This window comes from Podarcis erhardii (assembly GCF_964252035.2).
Source record: "Podarcis erhardii genome assembly, chromosome: 2".
Lineage (NCBI taxonomy): Eukaryota > Metazoa > Chordata > Lepidosauria > Squamata > Lacertidae > Podarcis > Podarcis erhardii.
Genome location: NC_138498.1, coordinates 34258945 through 34284512, shown reverse-complemented (window position 1 = coordinate 34284512; position 25568 = coordinate 34258945). Strand labels below are relative to the sequence as shown.

At 43.9% G+C, this 25568-nt stretch overlaps 1 protein-coding gene across 1 annotated transcript; it reads left to right on the top strand.

Annotated features, from left to right (window-relative positions):
* Positions 1-18566: 18566 nt before the first annotated feature.
* LOC309331706 (CMRF35-like molecule 6) lies at positions 18567-25127 on the top strand. The gene is made up of 5 exons (XM_081844121.1): positions 18567-18722; positions 20097-20426; positions 22142-22220; positions 22943-23100; positions 24484-25127. The coding sequence occupies exons 1-4, from the start codon at positions 18683-18685 to the stop codon at positions 23097-23099; spliced, it is 606 nt and encodes a 201-aa protein (XP_081700247.1). The 5' UTR covers positions 18567-18682; the 3' UTR covers position 23100; positions 24484-25127.
* Positions 25128-25568: the final 441 nt, after the last annotated feature.

Below are 25568 nucleotides of genomic sequence, written 5' to 3'. Positions count from 1 at the left end.
AAAATTTAAACCATATTTAAACTTAACTCCTTCAAACCTTTCTCCTAAAGCCAATTAATTCCTTTCCAGCACATTCTAGTATTTCATTAGTATTACACTAATTCCAAAAATAAAAAGATATATAAAAAGGAATTCTCATTCTAGTTTTATCCAACGTCCCTTCTTCCTGGTTTCGGGTAGTGTCAGTCCTTTCACCATTATATCCTGTCCATCAATCTGGTGTTCTGATATCTGAGGCTCTCAGGTCCCTTCTATGCCCCCTCTGCAGGTTTTCTTGTTCCTGTTTGTACTTGCACACATCCTTGTCCCTTGTTGGGTTCTTACGTAGTTTCTGCCCTTTCTCCTTGGGGAGTGTTCCCACATCCTCTTTTAAACCCAGTTACTGGTATCTTGTGACAAAATACAAACTCTCTTCAGTTTCTAATTTGTTTTCATGAACAAGGGCTTAAAAGTGGAATGGCAAATGAGCCAACTGAGGGGAACTGAGGCCACGTGAAATTAGCTCCTCAATCACACTTATTTTTCCATTACGTAAGACATGCCATTTTTCTGAAGGGACAGGACTTCATGGCACTTTCTTGCTCGTGTAGCTGACTCAGGTTCTTTGCAATAGCTACTGTTAGGAGGATTGCAGGCAACATAAGAAAATGGATTATTTCTACTTGCCCCATCTAGAGCACAGCTATAGTTGTGCGGGTGAAGGTTGCCCTTCCTACTGAGAGTCAAAGAAGTTACGCTATACCAAAAGACCATCCTATCTACGATGTTTCCCTTTCAGCACTTCTTTTGTATGGCAATTAACAGTCTCGGGGAGTGTACACACATCCTGCTTATTCTGCATTGGGTGCTTTGACTGTTGCTGTGGGAAGTGGTGCACCGCTGGTGTTAACCATAATTCACATCTGCCCTTCTGGGTTTGTTTTTTTACAATGAAATATTGCATTTTGAGGTGTTCCCCTCCCCCAACTCAGCTTTGCTCTGAACTGAAACAAAGAGTAACCTAGCTGTGTTTTAAGTCAGTAACGTGTCAGCCCAAAATATTGCCGCTCAAGATGAAGAGCAAGATGGCAGTACCCAACTTCATTTTGCACCTATAAGTCAATGCCTGGAAGCCGATTTTTGCTTCAGCACAGTTGATGGGACAGTGTCCCCAACCACACCAGAGGGTGGCAGGCTAATTTTGATGGGCCCAGGGCAGACAGTGAGGGCAGGGCAGGGCAGCCCTGCCATCCAACAGAGCAGAAAGCAAGGGGGATCAAGGGGAACAGCAGAAAGGCTGCTGCTCCCACACACACATTCCAATATTTGCCACCTGAGGCCACCCCCTTACTCTGCCCAATGGTAGAGCCGGCATAGTCTAATAATTTCAGCATGGTCTAATAATGTTTTATATGCTGCCCTTTACCAAAAGATCCCAGGGTGGTGGACAACATTGGTGTACATCCACATGACAATGGCAGCTGAAATCATTAGTTTGTGTGTTCTCATTGGCATGAGATGGGAAGCGGAACACAGACACACACACAAACTATACTTTGTAGTCTGCATGGAAGTGCCTTTGAAAGCCTCCTGGCAAAACAGGCTTCGCAATGTAGCCTTCATAACAAAGCCTGCATGCACAATTCCAAATCCGACAAGGGAATCTCCCTTACTGGATTAGGGCAAATTATGTTTACAAGCGGTTTCTTTTTTAAAGTTATAGATCACCTTAGCATGAATTGATCTTTTTAAAAATTAAATCACACAGTACTGTAAGGCAAGGCTTAGGTTTATATTTTATTTATACACAGGGCTCTTTTCTAAGTCACCTTCCCCCATCCTCATGCATGCCAATTCCGAGAACCATTTCTACATCTGTGAACTTCTAGCTCAATGACTGTTCCTGGCCAAGTTAATTATGCCTGCCTTTTTTCTCCGCTCTCTCTCCAGTGGCATAACTGCTTGGATCAGGAGAGTGGTCTCAGCAGCGAATGTAGCACAAAGTGAAAGGATGGTAGCAAGCAGGGAAGAAGAAAGGCTCTATCATTTCCTAAGACTGAGCTGCTATTTTAGTCAGCTGTAAAACTCTCCTTCCATCAGGGGAAGATGTATGGAGATGACAAACAGCAGAAACCCAACAACCAGCAACCGGAAATGAGAATTAAGAACTAGGGAGTCCCGTAAAATGCAAGGCTAGGAGGGCCTAACCATTTAATAACCAGCCTTGACATTTCTGTTTAAACATAGATTTGATTGACACCAAGAAAATAAACAGGCACATAGAGAGCCATCCTATGCATTATACAGAATGGGAAGGTAGCATTCTGGGCTGAGCCACTTCAGGTGAAGGTTTTTTAAAATTATTTTTGAGAATGCATCAAATGAAATTCTGTGCACAATGCAAGCCTGAACCTCAGGGAAGAATATTTTGCACAGTCCTCTCCTTTATCTGCCAGTTTACTGTGTGCTTGACCAAACTGCGGGAGGCAGTGGAAGACAGGAGTGCCTGGCGTGCTCTGGTCCATGGAGTCACAAAGAGTTGGACATGACTAAACAACAACAACTGTGTGCTGTGAGCTCATGGGGGCAGTCGGGGGGGCAGGGGTCAGCTGCCCCCCCAAATCAATACAAATCTGAGGTTCTGCACCCCACACCCCAACAAAAATCCTGGCTACGTCAATGTGTGAGCTTATGACACAGCTAATGTTCAAAACACACTCACACACACTTGCATTACAAAGTGGTAGAGTCAGAATCCCATCACCCTTAGAACTATGATAAAATAAAGACAATCCATTCATTCCACAGCAAACCTTCCAGAATTGGTAGAAACATGTCTATTTTTCTTTTCTCCTTTCAAATGTCTAGAAGAGTGAGCCATTAACATCCCAGACCCTGAAACCTTGTCTTGTTTTATTTTCCACCCTGCTGCCAAAGTTTGTGAGGTCTGTCCTAAGCAGATTTAATGGATCAGCAAGTCGTCTTACTGAGAGATCAGACCCTCTCTGTGTCTGCATTCTGATGCATAAAATAAGTAAACCCAAGCAAGAGATGATTGGATGACAGGCCACTGGCTTATGACATCATGATTTGCAGGAGCAGGTACACCTGTCCTGGTGACCTGGGTCCACCACACAGCAGCAAATGAAGTCATAGGGTGGTGAAGAAGTAGAATGGACTATGCCATTTCAGACTGCAGGTGAATGGTGACATTTTTAAATGTTCTACTACAGTGGTACCTCGGGTTAAGTACTTAATTCGTTCTGGAGGTCTGTTCTTAACCTGAAACTGTTCTTAACCTGAAGCACCACTTTAGCTAATGGGGCCTCCTGCTGCTGCCATGCTGCTGGAGCACGGTTTCTGTTCTCATCCTGAAGCAAAGTTCTTAACCTGAGGTACTATTTCTGGGTTAGCGGAGTCTGTAACCTGAAGCGTATGTAACCTGAGGCACCACTGTACATTTAAATTGGGTCTCTTTCTCCTGCTAATTTTTAAAGTCTGAAAGGCAACTCAGCTCCTTCCCCCAGACTTAGTGAGATGCATGTGGTATCCCTTTGTCTACTACTTCCAGAGTCACCTGAACAGTCTGTCCCTTCATAACATCCGAAACCAACTTGAACTTGCACCCTGATTTTTAAGGAAACTCAGCCACCAGCTCCCTCCCCATGCTGTGACATCCGTCTTGCATCATATTGGCCGATAGTAAACGCCTTTAAAATCTTCATTCGGAGGACCTCGTGTTTGGCAGATCAAGAGAGTGACTGTTGCTATGTGGGTGGCAATAACTTTAAAGTGACCTCATTGTGAATTTTAAGAAACCATCTGAATTCCCTGGACTCTCACTCTTGTCATGAGCATTCATGTTTGGCTATTTATAGAAACCCCCTCAGAATGGCACTGAAATATTCATTTATTTCTACCCATGCAAACTCCAACAGAGTAAAATGCGAAATCAGACGCATAGCAAAAGAATACAGCACACAACGATTCCTTATTTAAAACAGAAGATAGCTGTATATTATAGCCTGCATTAAGAGCTACAAAATCAATGCACACGCATCTGAGAGCACAGTCTGGACATCTTCAAGTTCAGCAATGGCTGACACTACATTATGTTTCCCCCTGTTAGTGAAGGCTTAAGGTCAGGATTGGCTAACCTGTGGTCCTTCAAGTGCAGTTGGACTACAGCCCCCCTCAGCTTTGACCACTGGCCATGCTGGCTGGGGCTAATGGGAGAAGGAGCCCATTCTCTGGAGAGCCCCAGGTCACCACAAACAAAGACAGCACACCAGCTAGTAATCTAGACAAGAAATTCATTGTCTCTTTATTGTTTTCCTATTAAGGCACTGGGCTGGTGCAGAAAGTTTCCCTTCATTCTAAGGTTCCTGAGTGCATTTTCCTCTGTGTTTTACACTAAAACAAATTGATCAGGAGTGTGCCTTCTGGCTCAAAGGAGAGGAAGGGAAGGAGAGGTGCCCACAACCCCAAGGATAAATTTGGCCCAGTAGCATTAACAACAGTTGAGAATAAAATGAAAGAATGCACATGTCATTATTATGAGGCTGTAATTCAGTTTGGGAAGCACAGAATAAGCAAACAGGGCTTGGCAATAAAACAAGTAATTAGTTTGTATCATGTCAGCGCAACTGCTTTGAAAGTAATGAAACGTTGTGTATCTGCACCATCTGAGGAGCTGGCTGAAATGCAACAATCTTGTTAAATTTAGGCAACCTTTGACTAATAGGAAAATGCAACAGATACAATCTCTGTTGGAGACCCATTGAACACAAGCTGTTCCTGCGTCTCTAGTCTCTCCATCACCTGAGATTTCTCACTGGCGCCAAGGTCCTTATGAAGTAATCCAGTTAGCTAAATAAATGCTACACAGCTGAAATCAATGAGAAACAGCATCCCTTCCCAGTGCAATGCCTTTCCTTTGAGTATGGATGAACAAGCAATGCTTGTTGACCATTGTTTTCATTGGTCAACAAATATATACGCGAAAGCATTTAACTATTTATCAGCTTATATTGGACAACTCGGCATCCGAAAACAATAAAGGGCAATTAATAGACAATACCAATTCTGTTTTACAAGAGTTGTGATGGCAGAACAGGGCATGCTTTGAATTAGCCAGGAACTGGGAAGCTCAGGATGGAGACAGGTTGCTATTGCCCACAAAACAGCAGGTCAAACTCAAAGCACTCTGCTTTTTAGGTCTCTGTACCATCAGAGTGGGACGTGGGTGGCGCTGTGGGTTAAACCACAGAGCCTAGGACTTGCCAATCAGAAGGTCGGCAGTTCGAATCCCTGCAACGGGGTGAGCTCCTGTTGCTCGGTCCCTGGTCCTGCCAATCTAGCAGTTCAAAAGCACATCAAAGTGCAAGTAGATAAATAGGTACCGCTCTGGCGGGAAGGTAAACGGCATTTCCGTGCGCTGCTCTGGTTCTCCAGAAGCGGCTTAGTCATGCTGGCCACATGACCCGGAAGCTGTACGCCAGCTTCCTTGGCCTGTAAAGCAAGATGAGCGCCGCAACCCCAGAGTTGGCCACGACTGGACCTAATGGTCAGGGGTCTCTTTACCTTTACCATCAGAGCAGTCAGCAATAAGGGAAGCCGATTTCCCAAATGACCACTAGAGGTCAGCCATGCGGCAAAAGTTCACTATGGCCATACATAGACTTTAAAAGCTAGCCTGGAATCTGAACTGTCAGTACTTTGCACAAGGAATTTGAGAGCGTTGCCCTAGTGCAGCAAACCTGCTTTTAAAACCACCCCCCGGCCCCTCCATGGCATTTCGTTTTTGTGGTTACAAAGCAACAAGGAGATGCAATGGAAACTGTGGGCTGAACGAATTATTAACAGGAAGATGTATAAACACTGTACGCTCATTGTCATGGCAAGTCCCCGCAAACAAATCAGAACAAATACTCAGTAAAGACTGGGCAGGCACCAACCCGAATGTAAGTTTTGTGCAAGCAAATCAGGATGAATTCCCAATACAGTGGTACCTCGGGTTAAGTACTTAATTTGTTACGGAGGTCTGTTCTTAACCTGAAGCACCACTTTAGCTAATGGAGCCTCCTGCTGCCGCTGCGCCACCGGAGCACAATTTCTGTTCTCATCCTGAAGCAAAGTTCTTAACCTGAAGCACTATTTCTGGGTTAGCGGAGTCTGTAACCTGAAGCATATGTAACCTGAGGTACCACTGTAAACAGGTTTTGTGGAAGAGCCCTAGATGCAGTCAAGCTAAAAGGCAGCATGAATTCCAGCTGCTTCTTATGGCTTCTGCTTGATATGGCTGATTAGTTTCTGTTTGGTTCCTTGGCATGAGAGAAGAACAGGACCTATGAACTCATTCACTAGTCTTCTGGTTCCAGATCCTGAGAATCCTCCTGTACAGTAAGGTGTAATGCAACAACAGCAACCTGCTATGTTACTGGCAAAATGGCTTTTCTAGGACTGCCTAATGAATGGGAATAGGTGGGAGCTATCCAGGGCCTTTGACAGCAAACCTGATCTGCAAAAACCAGCAAGTGAAGCTTTTCACACTGCCCTAGGTGCCAACTCCCTGGGGCCCTGGGTTCCTAAGCACCCACAAAATTCCCCATGAAGAGTCCGGGCACCCACAAATTTCAGTGCCAGAGCTGCATGGCACCCACAGCCCTGGACACCCATGGCTGTGGGGCCAAGCTGGCACTCCTGCAACAGGCTACTGCTAAAGGCACGTCAACGGCAGTGGCTTCAATAGTTGGTGCTATCCAAACAAAGCCATCTCTCTGATAGTTTAAGAGCAGGGATTCAATTCTGAAAGGGGGAAAAAACTCACTACTTTTGTGTAAATATGCAAGTAGTGCTGCAAACTGTCTGAGCGATCAGCACCTTCGAGACAGAAGATGCAAAAGCCAAGCTGAGTTCCATCTGCAGCTAGAGCTTCTTGAAGTCTACATTGGGATGCCTCAAACAATGCACACCTACTGGATCTAGTAAGCTGCTTCTGAAGTGCCCCCCCCCCCCCGTTTGTTCTTTAGGAATATAGGAAGCTGCTTCCCTGCTGACTCAGACTTGTGGTCTACCTAGCTCAGAGAATTGTGAGTAGAGGACCCGCCACCTGCATAGGAGTATAAGATGACACAAAGACACATTATTTTAGGTTAATGGGCAAAATTAGGCCACAACTTTTATTGGTTACAGCCTGTGAGTAGTATTGGCTTAGGCATTGGATGAAACAGAAATACCAGACTCCACCCCGCACAGCCAGGAGTCATATCAGGGTTCACAACCAATGGGAGGAGCTTGTTGATGCAAATACAGTGGTACCTCGGGTTACATACACTTCAGGTTACAGACTCCGCTAACCCAGAAATAGTACCTCGGGTTAAGAACTTTGCTTCAGGATGAGAACAGAAATCGTGCTCTGGTGGCGCGGCAGCAGCAGGAGGCCCCATTAGCTAAAGTGGTGCTTCAGGTTAAGAACAGTTTCAGGTTAAGAACGGACATCCGGAACGAATTAAGTACTTAACCCGAGGTACCACTATACAACTGGAAGCTCTCCCCCATGAGAACAGACTGGGAGCAGAGTGCTGCCGCGGCTGTTTAAATGCGGCTAGCCCCACCCACCAGCCGGCCCTATTGGACGGTTGGAAGGCTTGGCTGTGGCAGCAGAAGCAATCAGGACCAGGGAGCCGAACACGCCTCCCTGCCCCAGCAATAAGCTGTTCCTGCTCACAACCCCTCCCCTCTGGGAGGAGGAGAGGCCTTGTCTATGTACCAAGACTGGCAGAGAGCTGTCTAGAGTTTCACACAATCTCTCCCAGCCCTACCTGGAGATGCTGGGAACTGAACCTGGGACCTTCTGCATGCAAAGCCGCAGCTCTCCCTCTGAGCCATGGTCCTTCCTTACAACAGGGCTGAGAAGAACCCTGTGGCCTTCCATAAGATATGGGACTTCAGCAACCATCATCTGCAGCCATTGCGTCCAAGAAGAGCCATGGATCCTGCAGCCTTGACTTAGAGTACTGGTAGGCAGCTTGGAGGATGTTTGCCAGACAGAAGGAACCCCCAGAAGAGGAAAGGGCAACAGCATTTCACTCACTCATTCTTGCTGCTATTGTGCAGTCGGTGAAATCAGGTCAGTTTTCTTGAGCAGCAGCAGCAGAAAAAGTGCTGGGGGCTGAGTATAAGCAACCCCTAGCTGGATGCTTCTTTGAAGTGCCAATGATCTCATTTGTCACCAACAGCAACTGTGCGATCTTGTTTCTAGCTACTAAAGAGGTTTGTCTTCCAGAAGTGTGAAAGCACAGTGGGTGAGCGACTGGGGGAATTGGATTTTCTCTGTCCTGAGTTTGGGCTGCATTCAGGAGGTTCATTTGGTATAAGGAGAATCGTAAAATTGTAGAGTTTGAAAGGGGTGATCATCTGGTCCAGGGGTCCCCAAACTAAGACCGCAGGCCAGATAAGGCCTGAGGGACTCGTTTATCTGGCCCACGGCGACCCCCACTGCCGCTGCCTGCTTTTACCGGCACTGCGCTGCACGGCTGCCCACTTCCAGGTTGGAGCTTGTGCACATGCGTTATTTCCAGTGCACATCCGGGTCGGAGAAGGCCCGTGCACATGCGCACAAGCTATTTCCGGTGCTCCTCCGACCCGGAAGTGCACCAGAAATAGTGTGTGCGCACATGTATGGGCATGCACTCCTCCGGCCCGCCACACAATCGGTGCTGGAGACACTGGCCCAAGGCGCGGTAAGTTAATGACCCCAGATCTAGTCCAACACCCTGAAGAAAATCCTGTATGACTTGTTCATTCTTCTGTGCCATAGCTCAGTTGGTTAGAGCATGGTGCTGATAAGGCCAAGGTTGCAGGTTCGATGGGACAGCTGCATATTCCTGCATCGCATGGAGTTGGACTAGATGATCCTCAGGGTCCTTTCCAGCTCCAGCATTCTATGATTTTGTGATTGATTTACAGTGGTACCTCAGGTTACATATGCTTCAGGTTACATATGCTTCAGGTTACAGACTCCGCTAACATAGAAATATTACCTCGGGTTAAGAACCTTGCTTCAGGATGAGAACAGAAATTGTGCTCCGGCGGCGCAGCAGCAGCAGGAGGCCCCATTAGCTAAAGTGGTGCTTCAGGTTAAGAACAGTTTCAGGTTAAGAACAGACCTCCGGAACGAATTAAGTACTTAACCCGAGGTACCACTGTATTGAATTTGTACACCACCTTTCTGCTAAGGAGCTCAACGTGGCTCACGTGGTTCTCTTCCTCCTCATTTTATCCTCACTACAACCCTGTGGTTTTCATATGGAAAATCTTTTATTTTTAAAAAAGAAGTCTCTAACAAGTATCAGACTTACAACCTGTGTTTAAAAATATCCAAGAGAGTTACAAAACCGCTAACAGGCCTAAGAAAAAGGCCATTAACAAGAATAGCAGGGAATATTTAGAGTTCTTACAGGAAAAAAAAAATACAAATGATTTTATACAATTCTTTATCTTGTGGGTCAGCTGCAGCCATTTCTGGATACGACTGATCTTGCCATCTTTATGCATGCTCTAGGCACTTCGAAATTAGATTAATTACAACATACTTTCCAGGACACTGCCTTTGAGAAACGTTCATAAACACTGGGGCAAAACAACACTGCTAATGGAAGCCTGGTCTTTTGTCCATACAACAGCAGTATTACATTCGCTGTGCTGGCTCCCCAGTTCTTTGGGGGCTCAGTTCAAAGTGCTGGTTATCACCTTTCAATTCCTTAGACGTTTGAGGCCAGGGGAGTTAAAATACCAGCTCCTCACACATGAATCTTCGTGCCTCCCTCCCTAAGCCAAGCAGAAGCTACCTGAGCTTTGGAAAGTAGGCCCCAAGCCTCTGACAAGATGCTGAAGCCCTTCTGCCTCCCTCCCAAAGCTGGGATATGCCATTTTGGACCAAATGGGGGTCCATACAAGTCTGCCTGTATTTCTGCGGTTTAAAACTAAACCAGCAAGTTCAACAGCCAGGCCTAGGATAGCCCGTTGTGGGTGGACTTAGTTGCAAGTGGGTTTATGACCATATTTCCAGTTACAGATAGGTAGCCGTGTTGGTCTGCCATAGTCAAAACAAAACAAATTCCTTCCAGTAGCACCTTAAAGACCAACTAAGTCAGTTCTTGGTATGAGCTTTCGTGTGCATGCACACTTCTTCAGATACACCCTGTGCATGCCCACGAGAAGTGTGCATGCACACGAAAGAAGTGTGCATGCACACGAAAGCTCATACCAAGAACTGACTTAGTTGGTCTTTAAGGTGCTACTGGAAGGAATTTGTTTTGTTATGACCATATTGTTCAACATGATCTGAAGGCCATGTGGTGAACATGCTCCTTTATAACATAGTTTGGCAAATGTTTGTTTTTGTTTTTTTAAACTGACCCTCTGATTTAGATCACCTTTTCCATAAATACAGATATATGAGGCAGCTTGAACTGACCCAAGTTAATAAAATCTTGTGCCACACACCTCATCCCACCAGCATTTTCTGACAGCCACCAAACTTTAATCACATTTATAGCCCACATGTCTTCCAGGGAACTCAGGGTAGGTCATCCTATTTTATCATCCCTCAACCCTGAGAGGTAACTTAAGCCAGTGGTGGCTTGGTCCAAGTGGAGAGCTGTAAGAATATGTCCTGGGCCCATTGTTGTTCAATATCTTTATAAATGACTTTGATGAAGGTCTGACTTTGATGAAGGTTAAACCACAGAGTTTGCCAATCAGAAGGTCGGTGGTTCGAATCCCCGTGACAGGGTGAGCTCCCGTTGCTCAGTCCCTGCTCCTGCCCACCTAACAGTTTAAAAGCACATCAAAGTACAAGTAGATAAATAGGTACCGCTCCGGTGGGAAGGTAAACGGCGTTTCCGTGCACTGCTCTGGTTTGCCAGAAGCAGCTTAGACATGCTGGCCACATGACCCAGAAGCTGTACGCCAGCTCCCTTGGCCAGTAAAGCACGATGAGCACAGCAACCCCAGAGTCGTCCGTGACTGGACCTAATGGTCAGGGGTCCCTTTACCTTTACCTATTTATTGCTTATTACTTTTGTTATGTTGGTAATTATGTAAATCTTGTCATGTTATAAGCCGTTTTGAGCATTGTTTTAACTATAGAAAGACGGAATACAAATAAAATGATGATGATGATGATGATGATGATGATGATGATGATGATGAAATTGAGGGGATGCTCATCTAATCTGAAGATGGCAAACCGGGAGGAGCAGCTAATACCACAGAGGACAGAATCGGAATTCAAGAAGACCTTAACAGATTGGAGAACTGGGAGTAAACTAACAAAATGTACTTCAATAGGGACAAAAGCAAGGTTCCTACACTTAGATAGGAATATCTAGCTGCAGAAATATAAGATGGGGGGGGGCACCTGGCTTGCCGATAGTACAGTGGTACTGCTGGTTAAGAACTTAATTCGTTCCAGAGGTCCGTTCTTAACCTGACACTGTTCTTAACCTGAAGCACCACTTTAGCTAACGGGGCCTCCTGCTGCCGCTGCGCCGCTGCTACATGATTTCTGTTCTCATCCTGAAGCAAAGTTCTTAACCCGAGGTAATATTTCTGGGTTAGCGAAGTCTGTAACCTGAAGCGTATGTAACCCGAGGTACCACTGTACAAGTAAAAAGGATCTAGGGGTCTTAACAGACCACAAGCTTAACATGAGTCAACAATGTGAAGCAGCAGCCAAAAAAATCCTAATTGCCCTACCTGGTGGCGAGTCCTGCTGGTACATACAGCATGTCTAGTCCAAAGCCCAGCAGAGGTTGGGTGGAGAGGTTGCGTCCGGCTATGGCAGAAGCCAAGGCAGCGAGCAGGATGGATCGCGCTCACTGTTTTGGCTTCTTTAGCCTTGTGCAGCCTCCCCTGGCTGGAGAGGCTGCACAAGGCTAAAGAGGAAGCCAAGGATGGATCCCACTCGCTGTCTTGGCTTCTTTGCTCTTTGGGACTGGGGGAAAAAATACCCCCCCCCCCCGATTTCCCCCTCTAAAAACTAGGTGCATCCTGTGGTCCGGTGCGTCCTATAGTGCGAAAAATACGGTAAATGATAACTCATCAGAGGCAACTAGAGTTGCAGATGGCAGCAAAATATCTGTGAAAGGAAGAGGAGCAGGTTTGCTCAAGTGTGTTGCAGGTAGAAATACTGTTTGTAATGAAGTGAGAGCAGTCGTTTACTTGCTCAAATTAACAAATAAAAAAGTTTCAAGAATTTAGATGCTAGATTAAAATTGATTAATTCATTGAGAAGGGGATTGTAAGAAAAACACTGGGGCCTAATTTGAATAGTAGAGTGCCTGGTAGGCAATATCATCTCCTAATTTGAATAGTAGAGTGCCTGGTGGGCAATATCATCCTTTATTTCCACACTGTGACTGCCGACCAAATGACTCGCCAGGAGAGCTGTGAGATTCAGGTGAGGGTCAGATGCCTTGTCAATCCCAGCAGGTATATAACAGGAAGACCATCCTGGCCAGGCCTGCGTCCAAGTATAAGTGCCAGGGGTTGGGAAGGCCAGGATCATGGAGATCTGGTGGTGTTTTCCCAGTAGCATTTTATACTTTGAGAACATCCTTTAAAGAAATAAATTATCCTGCATTTAGCATAATACATTGGGTGTAGATACAGGCACAATTAAGTACTTTTATAAACAGAAGAACAATGGGAAAGAAAGGGAACAAATTTGCCGCTTTGGTGTGCCTGGAGAATAATTAAGTGTGTTAATTGTGCGCAGTGACAAATGCATTCCAATAACTTCGTTATGAACTGTTATCATACAACATGCTGCTGAGAAGCTCTTAACCTGGTAAACTGTTCCTCAAGGTTTTCTGCCTGCAAAGGCATCTGCAAATAAAATTGCATTTTATTATGGGTTCTCACCTCCATCCTTTATTTGCCTTGCCTCTCTGTTCTTGCTTGAGTGCCAAACTGCTGATTGTAACCTCCTTGGGTCGGGGAACTATCATTTGTGCTTATGCTCCATGAAGTGCAGCCAGTGCTCTAGAGCAGTGTTTCCCAACCTTGGGCCTCTAGATGTTTTTGGCCTACAACTCCCATCATCCCTAGCTAGCAAGACCAGTGGTCAGGGATGATGGGAATTGTAGTTCAAAAACAGCTGGAGGCCCAAGGTTGGGAAACACTGCTCTAGAAACAAATAGTATGAGGAATGAGAAACAAGCTATGTTAATATTTGTGGATGCAGAAAAGGCCTTCGACAATATATCTTGGGATTTTATGTTAAAAAAATTAGAATATATGGAGGTGGGGAAGGAATTCCTCAATGGAATAAAGGCAATATATACTGAACAGAAAGCTAAGTTAATTGTTAACAACGTGATTACGGAGGAAATAGGGATAACCAAGGGTACACGACAAGGGTGTCCACTTTCGCCACTGTTATTCATCATGGTCCTGGAAGTCTTTCTAAAATCTATAAGGGAAAATGGGATAATAAAAGGGGTTACAGTAGGCCGGAATGAATATAAGGTTAAAGCCTTTGCCGATGATCTGGTTCTAACAGTGGAAGAACCTTTGGAAAGCGTTAAAAACATACTTATAGAGGTGGAAAGATTTGGTCAAGTGGCAGGATTTATATTGAACAAGAAAAAGGCTAAAATAATGGCTAAGAATATGGATCAAGATATGATAGTAACAATGCAACAACAAATAGGTATAGAAGTGGTGAAGAAGGTGAAATATTTGGGTATTTGGATAACCCCTAAGAATATTGATTTGTATCAGAATAATTATATACCAGTGTGGAAGGGAATAAAGAAAGATCTGGAGGTGTGGGGACGAATGAAGTTATCGCTGTGGGGAAGGATTTCATCGATAAAGATGAGCGTACTGCCAAAATTGTTATTTTTGTTTCAGACAATTCCAATAATCAAAGGGACTGTGACCTTTAAAGAATGGCAAAGAGTAATTTCAAGGTATATCTGGCAGGGTAAGAAGCCAAGAATTCAATTTAAATTACTAACAGATGCTAAAGAAAGAGGAGGCTTCGCCCTGCCAGACCTGAAATTATATTATGAAGCTTCATGTCTCTGTTGGTTAAAGGAATGGGTGGCACGCATATTTATGGTCTGAAAAGAAGAAAATCCATAAAGGTTTTGAGAACCACATTTTCCGAAGATCGTTGAGAGAAATATGGGATAGGTATAAAAGCCTACTCGAACCAAAAACTCTGCACTGGTTATCTCCATTAGAGGTTATGAGTGTTAAAAAAAATCAATATGAGAAGGAATTGGATTACATATGGAAATCTGATTGTTAAGGAAGGGGGGAAATGGAAAATGAAACCCTATGAAGAAGTAAAAGAGTACACATATGATTGGTTGCATTATTTTCAAATAAATGAAATGTTTAAAAAGGATCTTAAGGAATGTGGATTTGTAGAGAAAGATTCAAAATTTCAAACAGAAATAATAAATAATGAATACAAAATTCTATCTAAAATGTATAAGATATTGCTGGAATGGCATACAAAGGATGAAGAAGTTAAATCTGTTATGATACAATGGGCCAGAGATTTTGGATATAATATACAATTTAATGATTGGATTAAACTATGGAATAAAAATATTAAATTTACTGTATGTACTGCGTTAAAGGAAAATGTTATGAAAATGATTTACAGATGGTATATTACACCGGTAAAACTTGCAAAAATGTATAAAACATGCAAGAAATGTTGGAAATGTAAAGAAAAGGATGGCACTTTTTACCATATGTGGTGGGAATGTAAGAAAGTGAAGAGCTTCTGGGAATTGATATATAATGAATTGAAAAAAATGTTGAAATATACATTTGTTAAGAAACCAGAGGCCTTTCTTTTAGGAATTACAGGAAATGAAATAAATAGAAAGGATTGTAAACTTTTCCAATATGCAGTAACAGCGGCAAGAATATTACTGGCCCAGAAATGGAAACAGGAACAAGTACCAACATTGGAGGAGTGGAGAATGAAGCTGATGGACTATGCAGAACTTGATAAACTGACAGGGAAGATCAGATATCTACGAGATCAAAAGTTCATCGAGGACTGGGGAAAGCTAGTGGAGTATTGGGAATGTATAAGTGATAACGAAATAATGTTAGTGGCATTTAAAGAAGCTCTGTAAAAACCTAAGAAATATTGTAAGAAAGAAAAACAGGTGTGGAAGGGTATGTTAAAAGGCAATTGAAAATTTAGGAAATGTGTAATTAAAAAGTTTAATTCGGATGATTGTCAGAGAGGCTGAAGGAAGTCCAAAAACGAGAAAATTTGTTAAAGTTGTAATGTGGTGCGATATGTATTTTTCTGAATGAAAATTAATAAAAATATTATATAAAAAAGAAACAAATAGTAGGATCTCAAGGAGAGGGATTGCAGCACACATTCAACTCTCCCATTTTAAATAAATGTGCTTAAATGCACTTGACTGTTGCCATATCCAATCTAATAACGGCAAATGGGCTAAGCAGAACCCCTAATGATATTTCCTGCATTATTTCTTTGCAAATTGCAATTTGGTTCAAAACCATCATGCTTCTCAGCAGGCATGAGATGTATTTGCATGAGCCAAGGTTTCCGTTATTTTTAAAAATGTGGCTCCTCGTATTACACACACTGCTCTGCTGTCCATCCCTTTATCTTCCTGCAATTCTTATTGCACTTGAGAGCTCCTATCCAGTAGTGTCACAAAGGATGCATGTCCATGCGTGCGTGTGCTTGGAGATGTTTCCTTAACATCCTTCCAAATTTCTGCATGAAGTCTAATTGCATCGCCTTCAAGCAACATTCTGAGCACTGACCCAAATAGTTTTACGCATTTTATTTCCACCAGATGAACAGCCATTTCAGTGATTAGCATGATGCTTAAGCAGGAGCTGCCCCCCTCCAAATCTAAAGATTCCTTTTCTCCAAAAGAAAAAAGGAAAAAAAGTGAAAACCCCAGACTGCAATTCATGGTGGTTAAGACATGTGTCCTTTGGTGACATTGAGCTGGGTTCAACAATGAAGAGGACGTCAGTTTACAGCTGTTTTGACGGTATAATATGATTCCAAAAAGCAGCGGCAGAAGGGAATCAGCAGGTATCATATTCAGGCTGTAAATTAAGGCAGGGGCGACTAATCTGAGTCACACAGGATATTGCTGGACTTCAATGTCCATCATCCTACACCATGGGCCCCATTGACTGGGGCTGATGGGAGACATGGGCGTAGCTAGGATTTTTGTTGGGAGGGGGGCCCACCCAAAGTTGTTTAGCTTTGCTCTCTTCTTTAAGGAAATCAGGGGATAAATTCAATTCAGTTCACATTTAAAGATGAATCTATCAAATTTGCACTTCCCCCCAAACAATATGAGTTCCCATACGCAGGCATCCTGCAAAATTCACACATCTGTGAATGTTGCAATGCAGTTCTCTGATCAAACAATGTTTACCGAAGCGCATATATTAAGGGAAAGTGTGCGGGGGAAATGAAAATATTAGTGAAAAGGGCACAGTAAATATATTCTATTAGGGTAAATTGTTTGAAAGCATCTGAACGTTAGTTAAAATTGCATACAAAAATGTTTATTAGGAGAAACTCACACTGAAAGAATTAATTTCCACCACACCAAGTTTTCCTTAAAAAGAAATGGTGGCTTGCTGCAGAAATGTGGAGAACTGAATTTAAGTGAAGAGGTTATTATAGAGGTATATAACATGATGCATGGTGTGAAGAAAGCAGAAAGAGAAGAGATTTTTCTCCCTCTCATATACTACTTGAACCCAGGGTCACTTGGTGAATCTGAATGTGGCAGACACAGGACAAAGAAAAGAAAGCATTTCTTTTCACCCTGCATAGTTAGAATATTTAATTTGCTCCAGGAAGAAGCAGTGATGGCCACCAATGGGTGTCTTTAAGAGAGGAATAAGCAAATGCATGGAGGATAAGACTGTCAATGGCTGCTAGCTATGATGGTTATGTTCCACCTCCACTGTCACAGGCAGTATATCCCTGAAGACCAGTGGGCTGGGAATCATGAGAAGAGTGCTGTTGTGTTCAGTGTGGTGTTCAGAGCCAGTGTGGTGTACTAGTTAAGAGCGGTAGTCTCGTAATCTGGTGAACCAGGTTCGCTTCCCCGCTCCTCCACATGCAGCTGCTGGGTGACCTTGGGCTAGTCACACTTCTCTGAAGTCTCTCAGCCCCACTCACCTCACAGAGTGTTTGTTGTGGGGGAGGAAGGGAAAGGAGAATGTTAGCTGCTTTGAGACTCCTTCGGGTAGTGATAAAGCGGGATATCAAATCCAAACTACTACTCCTCCTCCTCCTCTTCTTCTTCTTCTTCTTCAAGTCTTGCTGGCATACCTTCTACAGGCATCTGGCTGAAACAAGAGAGAAAAGGGAGATTCTGGCCAAGATTCTTAGGCAAGGTGGGTGAGGAAAAGCTGAAATGCTTCCATGCAGGCTGCAGAATTACAGCCAGGAGACAGAAGGATGCTGGACTAGAAAGACTTTTGGCTTGATCCAGCTCTTCCCATGTTAGGCTGCCAGGATAGGAACAGTGTGTACCTTCACCAGGGCATTTGACATCCCCCTGCAAGAAATCCTCAGGCTGCTCCTGCTCCCCTGAAGGATAGGGAAGTTCCCACGCCAGGACTTTTTTTTAGCTGGAACTCACCTGAACTCAGTTCCAGCATCTGTCAGGTGGGTCCCATTGCCATTATAAGAGGTGTTCTTGTGAGTTCTGGCATCTCTTTCTAGAGAAAAATAGCCCTGCCCCACACGCTATCAATGATCCAGCTTGCTAGAGGGATACTTGGGTTGGAGGCATTCTGGGAGAACCATAGTTTGTCCCTGACTCTGCAGCAGCGAACTGGGCTGCCTTCTGATGATGCTGGCCCGCCCAGCCATTTTAGGCTTCCGTGGCATGGTCCAGTTGCTGGCTCTGTTTAGTCTGGAGATGTGCTGGTGGACCTCCAAGCTTCAACAAATGTGAAGTGCTGTGGTACATACAAGTAGCATGAGCAAGATCAAGACATCCTGCAGATACAGTTAGAGAGTTACTATTGATAATGCAAGCATCCTGAAACATGGGAAGCTGTGTGGAGTCACAATAAGCTGTAAGACCCACATATATGAAAATATAAAGTACTTCAAAGAACAAACATTCTGAAAAGGACAATCAACAACAATACAAAAAGGACAATGAACTATAGATTTGATTTGACCCTTGAGACTTTTTCAAAGATGTCCACTTAGCCCTGAGTTCTTGAGAAAGGATATTAACCCAGAATGACGCTTCGTGCATCTGATAAAGTGGATCGTGGTCCACAAAAGCTCACAGTGGTTTATTGGGTTTGTTGCAGCAGACGGTTATGGCTACTACCCCTCTGAGAACTTTAAAAATCTGGGTACTTCTCCATTCTTACTATGACATTGCAGGGCCTCACGTCTCTCCTTCATAGGAGATTAATCATCATGTATTTTCATAAATTGAGCAAGACCTGGTGAGTTCTCCTCCCCTTAGTGAAAAGCCTTCTTTGACAAGGCAGGAGAAAAATGCCACAGACGACTAGACAGCAGGATTGGCGTTGAGAGATGCAATTAAAACAAGCTCCCAGAAGCTGAAAAACTAATTCCCCCCTGCGAAATAACTTACCTGAACAGAGGACAAGGACAATGGAACTGTTTCGTGGTCTGATTTGGACTTTTTTCCAAGGTGAGAACTAGAGGGGTGGAATAAGTTGGGCTTTCCACTGGGTGCATTCTGCTGGGGAAGATGCAGGCTCAGGAATCCCCATCTTTCCTCCCCCCCCCCTTCATTCTTTTGGTCAATGATAAAAATCTTGAAATCAAGGCTTGCGCAGAAATCTGTGGAGCTCAAGAACCAAGGATAAAATGCTTGCTCTTGAGCTTTCCACCCCAGAAATAAGCAATCAGAGATACTTGCATAATTGAAAAAGTGATTAGTATGGGGATTTTAAATGTTTGTTTGTTTAATGGATTTATATCCCACCTTTTTCTCCAAGGAGCTCAATGTGGTGTAGATGGTCCCCCCTATTTAATCATCACAACAACCTTATGAGGCAAAATGAGGTAGGCTAGGCTCAGAGGCAATGACTGGTCCAAGGTCATCCCGTGAGCTACATGGCTGAATGGGAATTTGAGCATGAGAATGGGCCATTTCTGTGGTGGCTCCCCATTTGTGGAAAGCTCTCCCCAGGGGTTTGTCTGGCACCCTCATTGCATATCTTTAAGCACCAAAAGAAAGCCTCTCCCAGGCCTTTGGCTAATTAATCCATCTATGACCTTTTAAACGTGTGGATGCATGGGTGGGTTGCTTTGTTTGTTAACATGTTATGTATTTCTCTGTTTTTATGCTGTTTTATGCTGTTTTATGCCCTGTTGTCCTCAGATGAAGGGAGGTATATACCGGTAAATTCAATATACAGTGGTACCTTGGTTTTCGAACGTAATCGTTCTGGAAGACCGTTCAAGTTCCGAAACATTCAAAAACTGAAAACTCAGTACGGAAGCCTCAAAACAGAAAACTCAATATGGAAGCCACATTTCATGTTCGACTTCTGAGGCCCTTTCAAAAACTGAAGCACTTACTTCCAGGTTTACAGCGTTTGAAAACCGAAACGTTTGTCAATGGACACATTCGAAAACCGAGGTACCACTGTATAAAATCATAAAAGAACATAGTCTCCAGCTTATTGTGTTCAGTCACATTCACACCATATATTTACAGCACTCTTATACCACTTGATGAGTTATGGAGAATGCCATGAAATGTGGTTTGTTAAGGGTGCTGACCTCACATACCTACAATTCCCAGCACCCTTAGCAAACTATAGTTCCCAGGGTTCTCCATGAAAAGAGTGTTATAAATGTGTGGTTGATGTAACTGAAGCCTTAGCAATATTCAGGATGGTTCCCCCTAAAGCATAACCATTAAAGCAACGGATTTTGAGGCAAGCAATATGGCTCCATCCATTTTGGAACAGACGTTTTTGTGTGTAATAGCTCTGAATATGCTTAACGTCTGATTTGTTCTGAGTGAAAAGTATTTCCTTTCTCTTCTTTGCAGTTTGTTGGACACTGGAAGGCCCTGAAAAAGTCACTGCACCTCTTGGTGGCTCACTGTCTGTCCAGTGTAAATATGGAAAGGAGGATGAAAAATCTGTCAAATACTGGTGCAAAGAAGAAGGTTTGACCCTCTGTTCTAGTAGCCACACTGTCCGTACAACTAGGAAGGAGGCAGAGGGGATGAATGACAGAATGTCCATTAAAGACAACCACACATTCCATAAATTCACTGTGACCATGGAAAACCTCACTAATGAAGATGCCGGGACATATATCTGTGGGGTAGAGAGAGCATATAACATCTGGCACCCAGTGGAAGTTATCATTACAGGTACACTTCCCCACTGCTGCATTTACTCTTATAGGGAGAGGGCCATTGTGTCTACAAAAGAAGCTAATGCACTCCAGCAGAGCCATTCCTTCCATGAGGCAGGGGGAGGCATCTGCCTCAGGTTGCAGATTCTGAGGGGCGGGAAGTGGCTAGAAATGTGTGCCAGCTCAGTGCCCTAGGATGCAGTGGAAGACGCTGTTCCGTCACCAGGGCTACAAGTCTGGTCAGATTTTGAGCATAGAATGTGGAATGCGCCATCTTGTCCTTCACCTTGGGCGGCAAAATGGCTTGGGCCACTCCAGACTCTAGCTTCCTAAAGCTGGAATTGTGTGATGGTTTGATACGGGTTGAACTCAGAACCTTGAGAATGGCACCTTTCTTTCTAAACAAGAACATGCTTCTGGCCCTTGAGAGCTACAGAGATAGATTAGAAGGTGTGTGGGTAGTGGTGGTGACATCTCAGAAGTGGGGAGAGTAGCAGGCCTTGGAAGAATCCATAGGAATCTAGGACTATCGGCTTGACTAGCAAAAGCAAAGTCAATCCCACCAAGTATTTGGGGTGTGTATATTGGTTGAAGCATGCAGTCTTTTTGGCGAACAATTTTACTTGCTTTGGCCCATCATTTTACATAGGCAGGTTCAGCTGCTGTCAATGTTTTGATCACTTAGGCTAAGCCTTTTTTATTTTCGAAGGCATTTGATAGGTGACCGGTGCTTGTTCTTATCGACTGCTCTTTCCGTTTCGTATAATCTGAGGGCTGGATTCAGCTAAATAGCTGTTCTAGTGGGAGCCAGCACAAGAAGTCCCACTACTACAACAGGGCTTTCCTCCCTCCCCTACCCATGCCACCCTCCTCCATGACCCCCTCCACATCACCCCTGGGGTCAGTAGAGGGTGGGTCACCCCATCAGTCAAGCAGACATGCTTGCATTGGTGTATCAATCTCCTTAAACTCTACTTTGGGCTTCACCCTAAGGCTTGATTTTACTGCTGGTAAGCTTTTAAATGCAAAGGGTTTATTTGTAAACTGCTTTCAATATTACTGGGATTTGTAAACTGCTTTGAATACTATTTTATAACAGGAAAGCAGTATGTTGTTGTTTTGTCGTTTAGTCGTGTCTGACTCTTCGTGACCCCATGGAACAGAGCACACCAGGCACTCCTGTCTTCCACTGCCTCCCACAATTTAGTCAAACTCATGCTGGTAGCTTCGAGAACACTGTCCAACCATCTTGTCCTCTGTCGTCCCCTTCTCCTTGTGCCCTCCATCTTTCCCAACATCAGGGTCTTTTCCAGGGAGTCTTCTCTTCTCATGAGGTGGCCAAAGTATTGGAGCCTCAGCTTCACGATCTGTCCTTCCAGTGAGAACTCAGGACTGATTTCCTTAAGAATGGATAGGTTTGATCTTCTTGAAGTCCATGGGACTCTCAAGAGTCTCCTCCAGCACCAGGAAAGCAGTATATGAATGTTTAAATCACACACATGCAACTTTTGCCACAAGCTCTGATGGATCAGGGCACAGATCTAGCATTCAGTTGCCTCTTCATTTAGTGTTTTCCTTTTATTTCATATTGCATGGCTGGCTCTGAGTAGCATCAACTTGCAGACCATTTGAACCCACACCAAAATCTCCTGGTAAAAAAAATAAATCTGAAAAGATGAATAAATTTCCCAGGTTAGGATTTGACTGTGCATGTTTTTCACCCCCCTGCAGATTCTGTTCCTTCAACCCATTTTGGACGCATGGAACAAGCAACAGAAGAGCCAGCTGTATCTCCCATAGATCCTGAAAGGTGCCATAACCCTTTACACCCCGTATGTTCCAGGGAGGACTTCCAGTGTAGCCTATTATAATAGCTGGGTGCCAAGTCCAGCTGAATGCCAAGTCTAATTGTAGTGAAGAGCCAGGGGCCATCTTTCCCACCCATGGCTAAAATGTTATGCATATTCATTCATTCTGCTTCTAATCTACCTTTCTTTTTCTTTTCTTTTTTATCTGCCAGCATCTATCTCTTTTTTCTTAATATTACAAATTTTTAAAATTTACAAACACCAAATTTACAAACACCAAATTCAAAATCCATATTCATTTTCTAACATAAGCCTATTACATAGATGGACAAGATGGAAGAAGTAAAATATTGAGATCACACATGGGTGTATGTACATAGATTACCTAAATTAAAATATATCTAATTGCTCTAAGCTTCCCGTTGTAAATACAATGCAATTAACAAATTATATTATAAATGATATTATAGATTCCCCTCACTCCCCTTCACCCATGTGTGATCTCAATATTTTACTTCTTCCATCTTGTTGTGTTGTTTCTAATCTACCTTTCTACGACAACAAAAAAGCCTCAAGGCAAGATAAAAATAAAATTAATGCACATTTAATTCATGCTCATACTGCTTACATTATGGCAGTGAATTGAAAGAAAGAAAGAAAGAAAGAAAGAAAGAAAGAAAGAAAGAAAGAAAGAAAGAAACTAGTGGAACATTTCTCTCTTTAGAACCCAGCCTAGCAACACCGATTTCCTGATCCTGGTCATGTGGAAAATCCCCGTCTTCCTAGCTATGATGGCCGCCGTGGTTTGGGTGCATGTATGGTACAGAAAGACCAGAGGAAGCTCCAACCCCAAGGCTCCAGAGACTGAAGAAGAGCTTTAAGGTATCCCATCTAAGGGTAACCAACTCTCACTGATGACTCAGTCGTGTCATTAATTTCCAGATTTCCAGGGATGTTGTGAGAAAGTGAGAAGGTGGGAGGTCTACCTGGCAGTTGCATACTTTGGCCCTGCCAACACTGATACCCAAGAGATAATTTACATGCCAAATATAGAAAATCCAGGATCCTATTAAGAAACTAGTAAGGCCTTTGCTGCTGCAGTTAACAAAATTTATTTTTCCCTATTCCTCCTCTCAGTACTTGGCCAATGTGGGTTTTTTTATTATCCTAAATCAAGTCAGGTTACTCACACTCCAAAGGCCTCTTTCACAAATTATTGCACAGCCCAAATCCATGTTTTCCAGATGCTGCAGAGAAATGTTGCTGATTGCAGATCCCTGGCAAATTACTAGCACAACACACCAAAGGTGACCACATGTGTTAGACAAGCATGTGCAGGTGTGATGTGTTTACAAAGCACATGTAAAATGTTTTGCATTTTGCCTGAAAAATGTATGGAACAGCCTGGAGCGTTGGGTGGTTTTATACCACCAAGCTCTGCTTTCTTCTGATATTATTACCTACCTTCTGATATTATTACCTACCTACAACTAATCCAGAATGCGGCAGCTAGACTAGTGACTGGGGGCGGCCGCCGAGACCATATAACACCGGTCTTGAAAGACCTACATTGGCTCCCAGTACGTTTCCGAGCACAATTCAAAGTGTTGGTGCTGACCTTTAAAGCCCTAAACGGCCTCGGTCCAGTATACCTGAAGGAGCGTCTCCACCCCCATCATTCTGCCCGGACGCTGAGGTCCAGCGCCGAGGGCCTTCTGGCGGTTCCCTCATTGCGAGAAGTAAAGCTACAGGGAACCAGGCAGAGCGCCTTCTCGGTAGTGGCGCCCGTCCTGTGGAACGCCCTTCCAGCAGATGTCAAAGCGATAAACAACTACCTGACATTCAGAAGACATCTTAAGGCAGCCCTGTTCAGGGAAGTTTTTAACGTGTGATATTTGATTGTATTTTTGCTTTCTATGGAAGCCGCCCAGAGTGGCTGGGGAGGCCCAGCCAGATGGGCGGGGTATAAATAAATTATTATTATTATTATTATTATTATTATTATTATTATTATTACTACCTAATAATCCAGAGTCAAAACCAGATAGTAGTCCCACAAATAACTTCTATGTTGTTCCTCCTTCAAACTAATTTTAACCCCTGATTTTTTCTGTACGAACAAGAGGTTTTTCTTGGGATAAGCAATGACACCAAGTCCAAGATAAGAAAGAGGAGCCCAACAAAACACCACAGCTCAGGTGCTGCTACTTTAATGTGGAATTTTCTTGTTGCTTTTCTGTAGCTGATGAACCATCTCTTTCTTAGCCTAGGAGTCGATCAAGGCATGAGCAGCATCCTCCCAGTTCCATGCACAGAAATTCAGTGACCACCTGCAGGAGGAAGCTTTCTTCTCATTTCTCAAAGCAGAAGGCTTTGACCTAAAACGCACTATGGAACTGTGACCTCTTGGTTGTTTCAGAGCCCTCAGAAACTTGTGCGGTGGTGGAGCAGGAGTGAACACTCTCTACAACAGTCCTAACATTGCTGAACTCCTTTTCCCACAGCTGTGTCTTGTGCCTTCACTGTACAGTTTCCACTGAACGCTGAGGTTTCACCTCTTTATCCAAGCCTTTGATACTTGATGTGTCTAATTTTTTTTGGACCCACCCAATTCTTGCAATTTGTTTTTAACTGTCTTCAAGGTTGTGTTTTAAACTGAGACCCTCTCTAGGACCTTAGCACGAGGGGCAAGTAATAAACCAAAGCAATCAGAACAATACGAGAGGAAAGCAAAGCCTCAGCTCATCATAATTCTCCTTCATCAAACATGGGCAAAAAAATACTAAAATATTGAATAGCTTGGCTGGCCTGCTGATTGACCACGGGGGCAGCTCAGCTCTAAGCTGTCCCTGTTTTAGGCAAGCCTGCCTTTTTGCTCAAGGAAGCTGTGCCAGCCAAACAGCTGCCTCCTAGCTTGCCATCCAGCTGGCACTCCTTACTTGGTTCTGAGAGTCAAGCCAGATCATCTGGCTGCCCTAATACTCTTCCACAGTGTCTCACGATGTAACTCCTCTATCTTCTTTCAGAATGATTTCTTCCTGCACTCCTGGTCGACTTATCAAGTTGTGACAATGACAAATTAGCCAAACAGAGAGAGACCCATTAAAATTCCTTCCTGGCCCGAACAAATACCTGAGAAGTCGGGGAAGGAATACATATAAAAAGGCGTGTGTGGCTTGGCCTAGCTGAGAACCCCAAGTGATGATCTGTAGGGGCAGAGCTGGGTTTAACCAGCCCAGCTTCCAACACTTTCTGCCCAGACAGAAGAGGATGGATTTGCACCGTTGATACACCCAGACCCAGTGTCTGCTCCTCGAGGCCCTGCAAATTGCCCTCACCTGGTGACATGG

Coding starts and splice junctions, on each gene's coding strand:
- LOC309331706 (XM_081844121.1), top strand. CDS start 18,683: ATGGAACTGTTTCGTGGTCTGATTTGGACTTTTTTCCAAG. Junction 20,427..22,141: donor AGTGGAAGTTATCATTACAG/GTACACTTCCCC, acceptor ACCCCCCTGCAG/ATTCTGTTCCTTCAACCCAT. Junction 22,221..22,942: donor TCTCCCATAGATCCTGAAAG/GTGCCATAACCC, acceptor TTCTCTCTTTAG/AACCCAGCCTAGCAACACCG.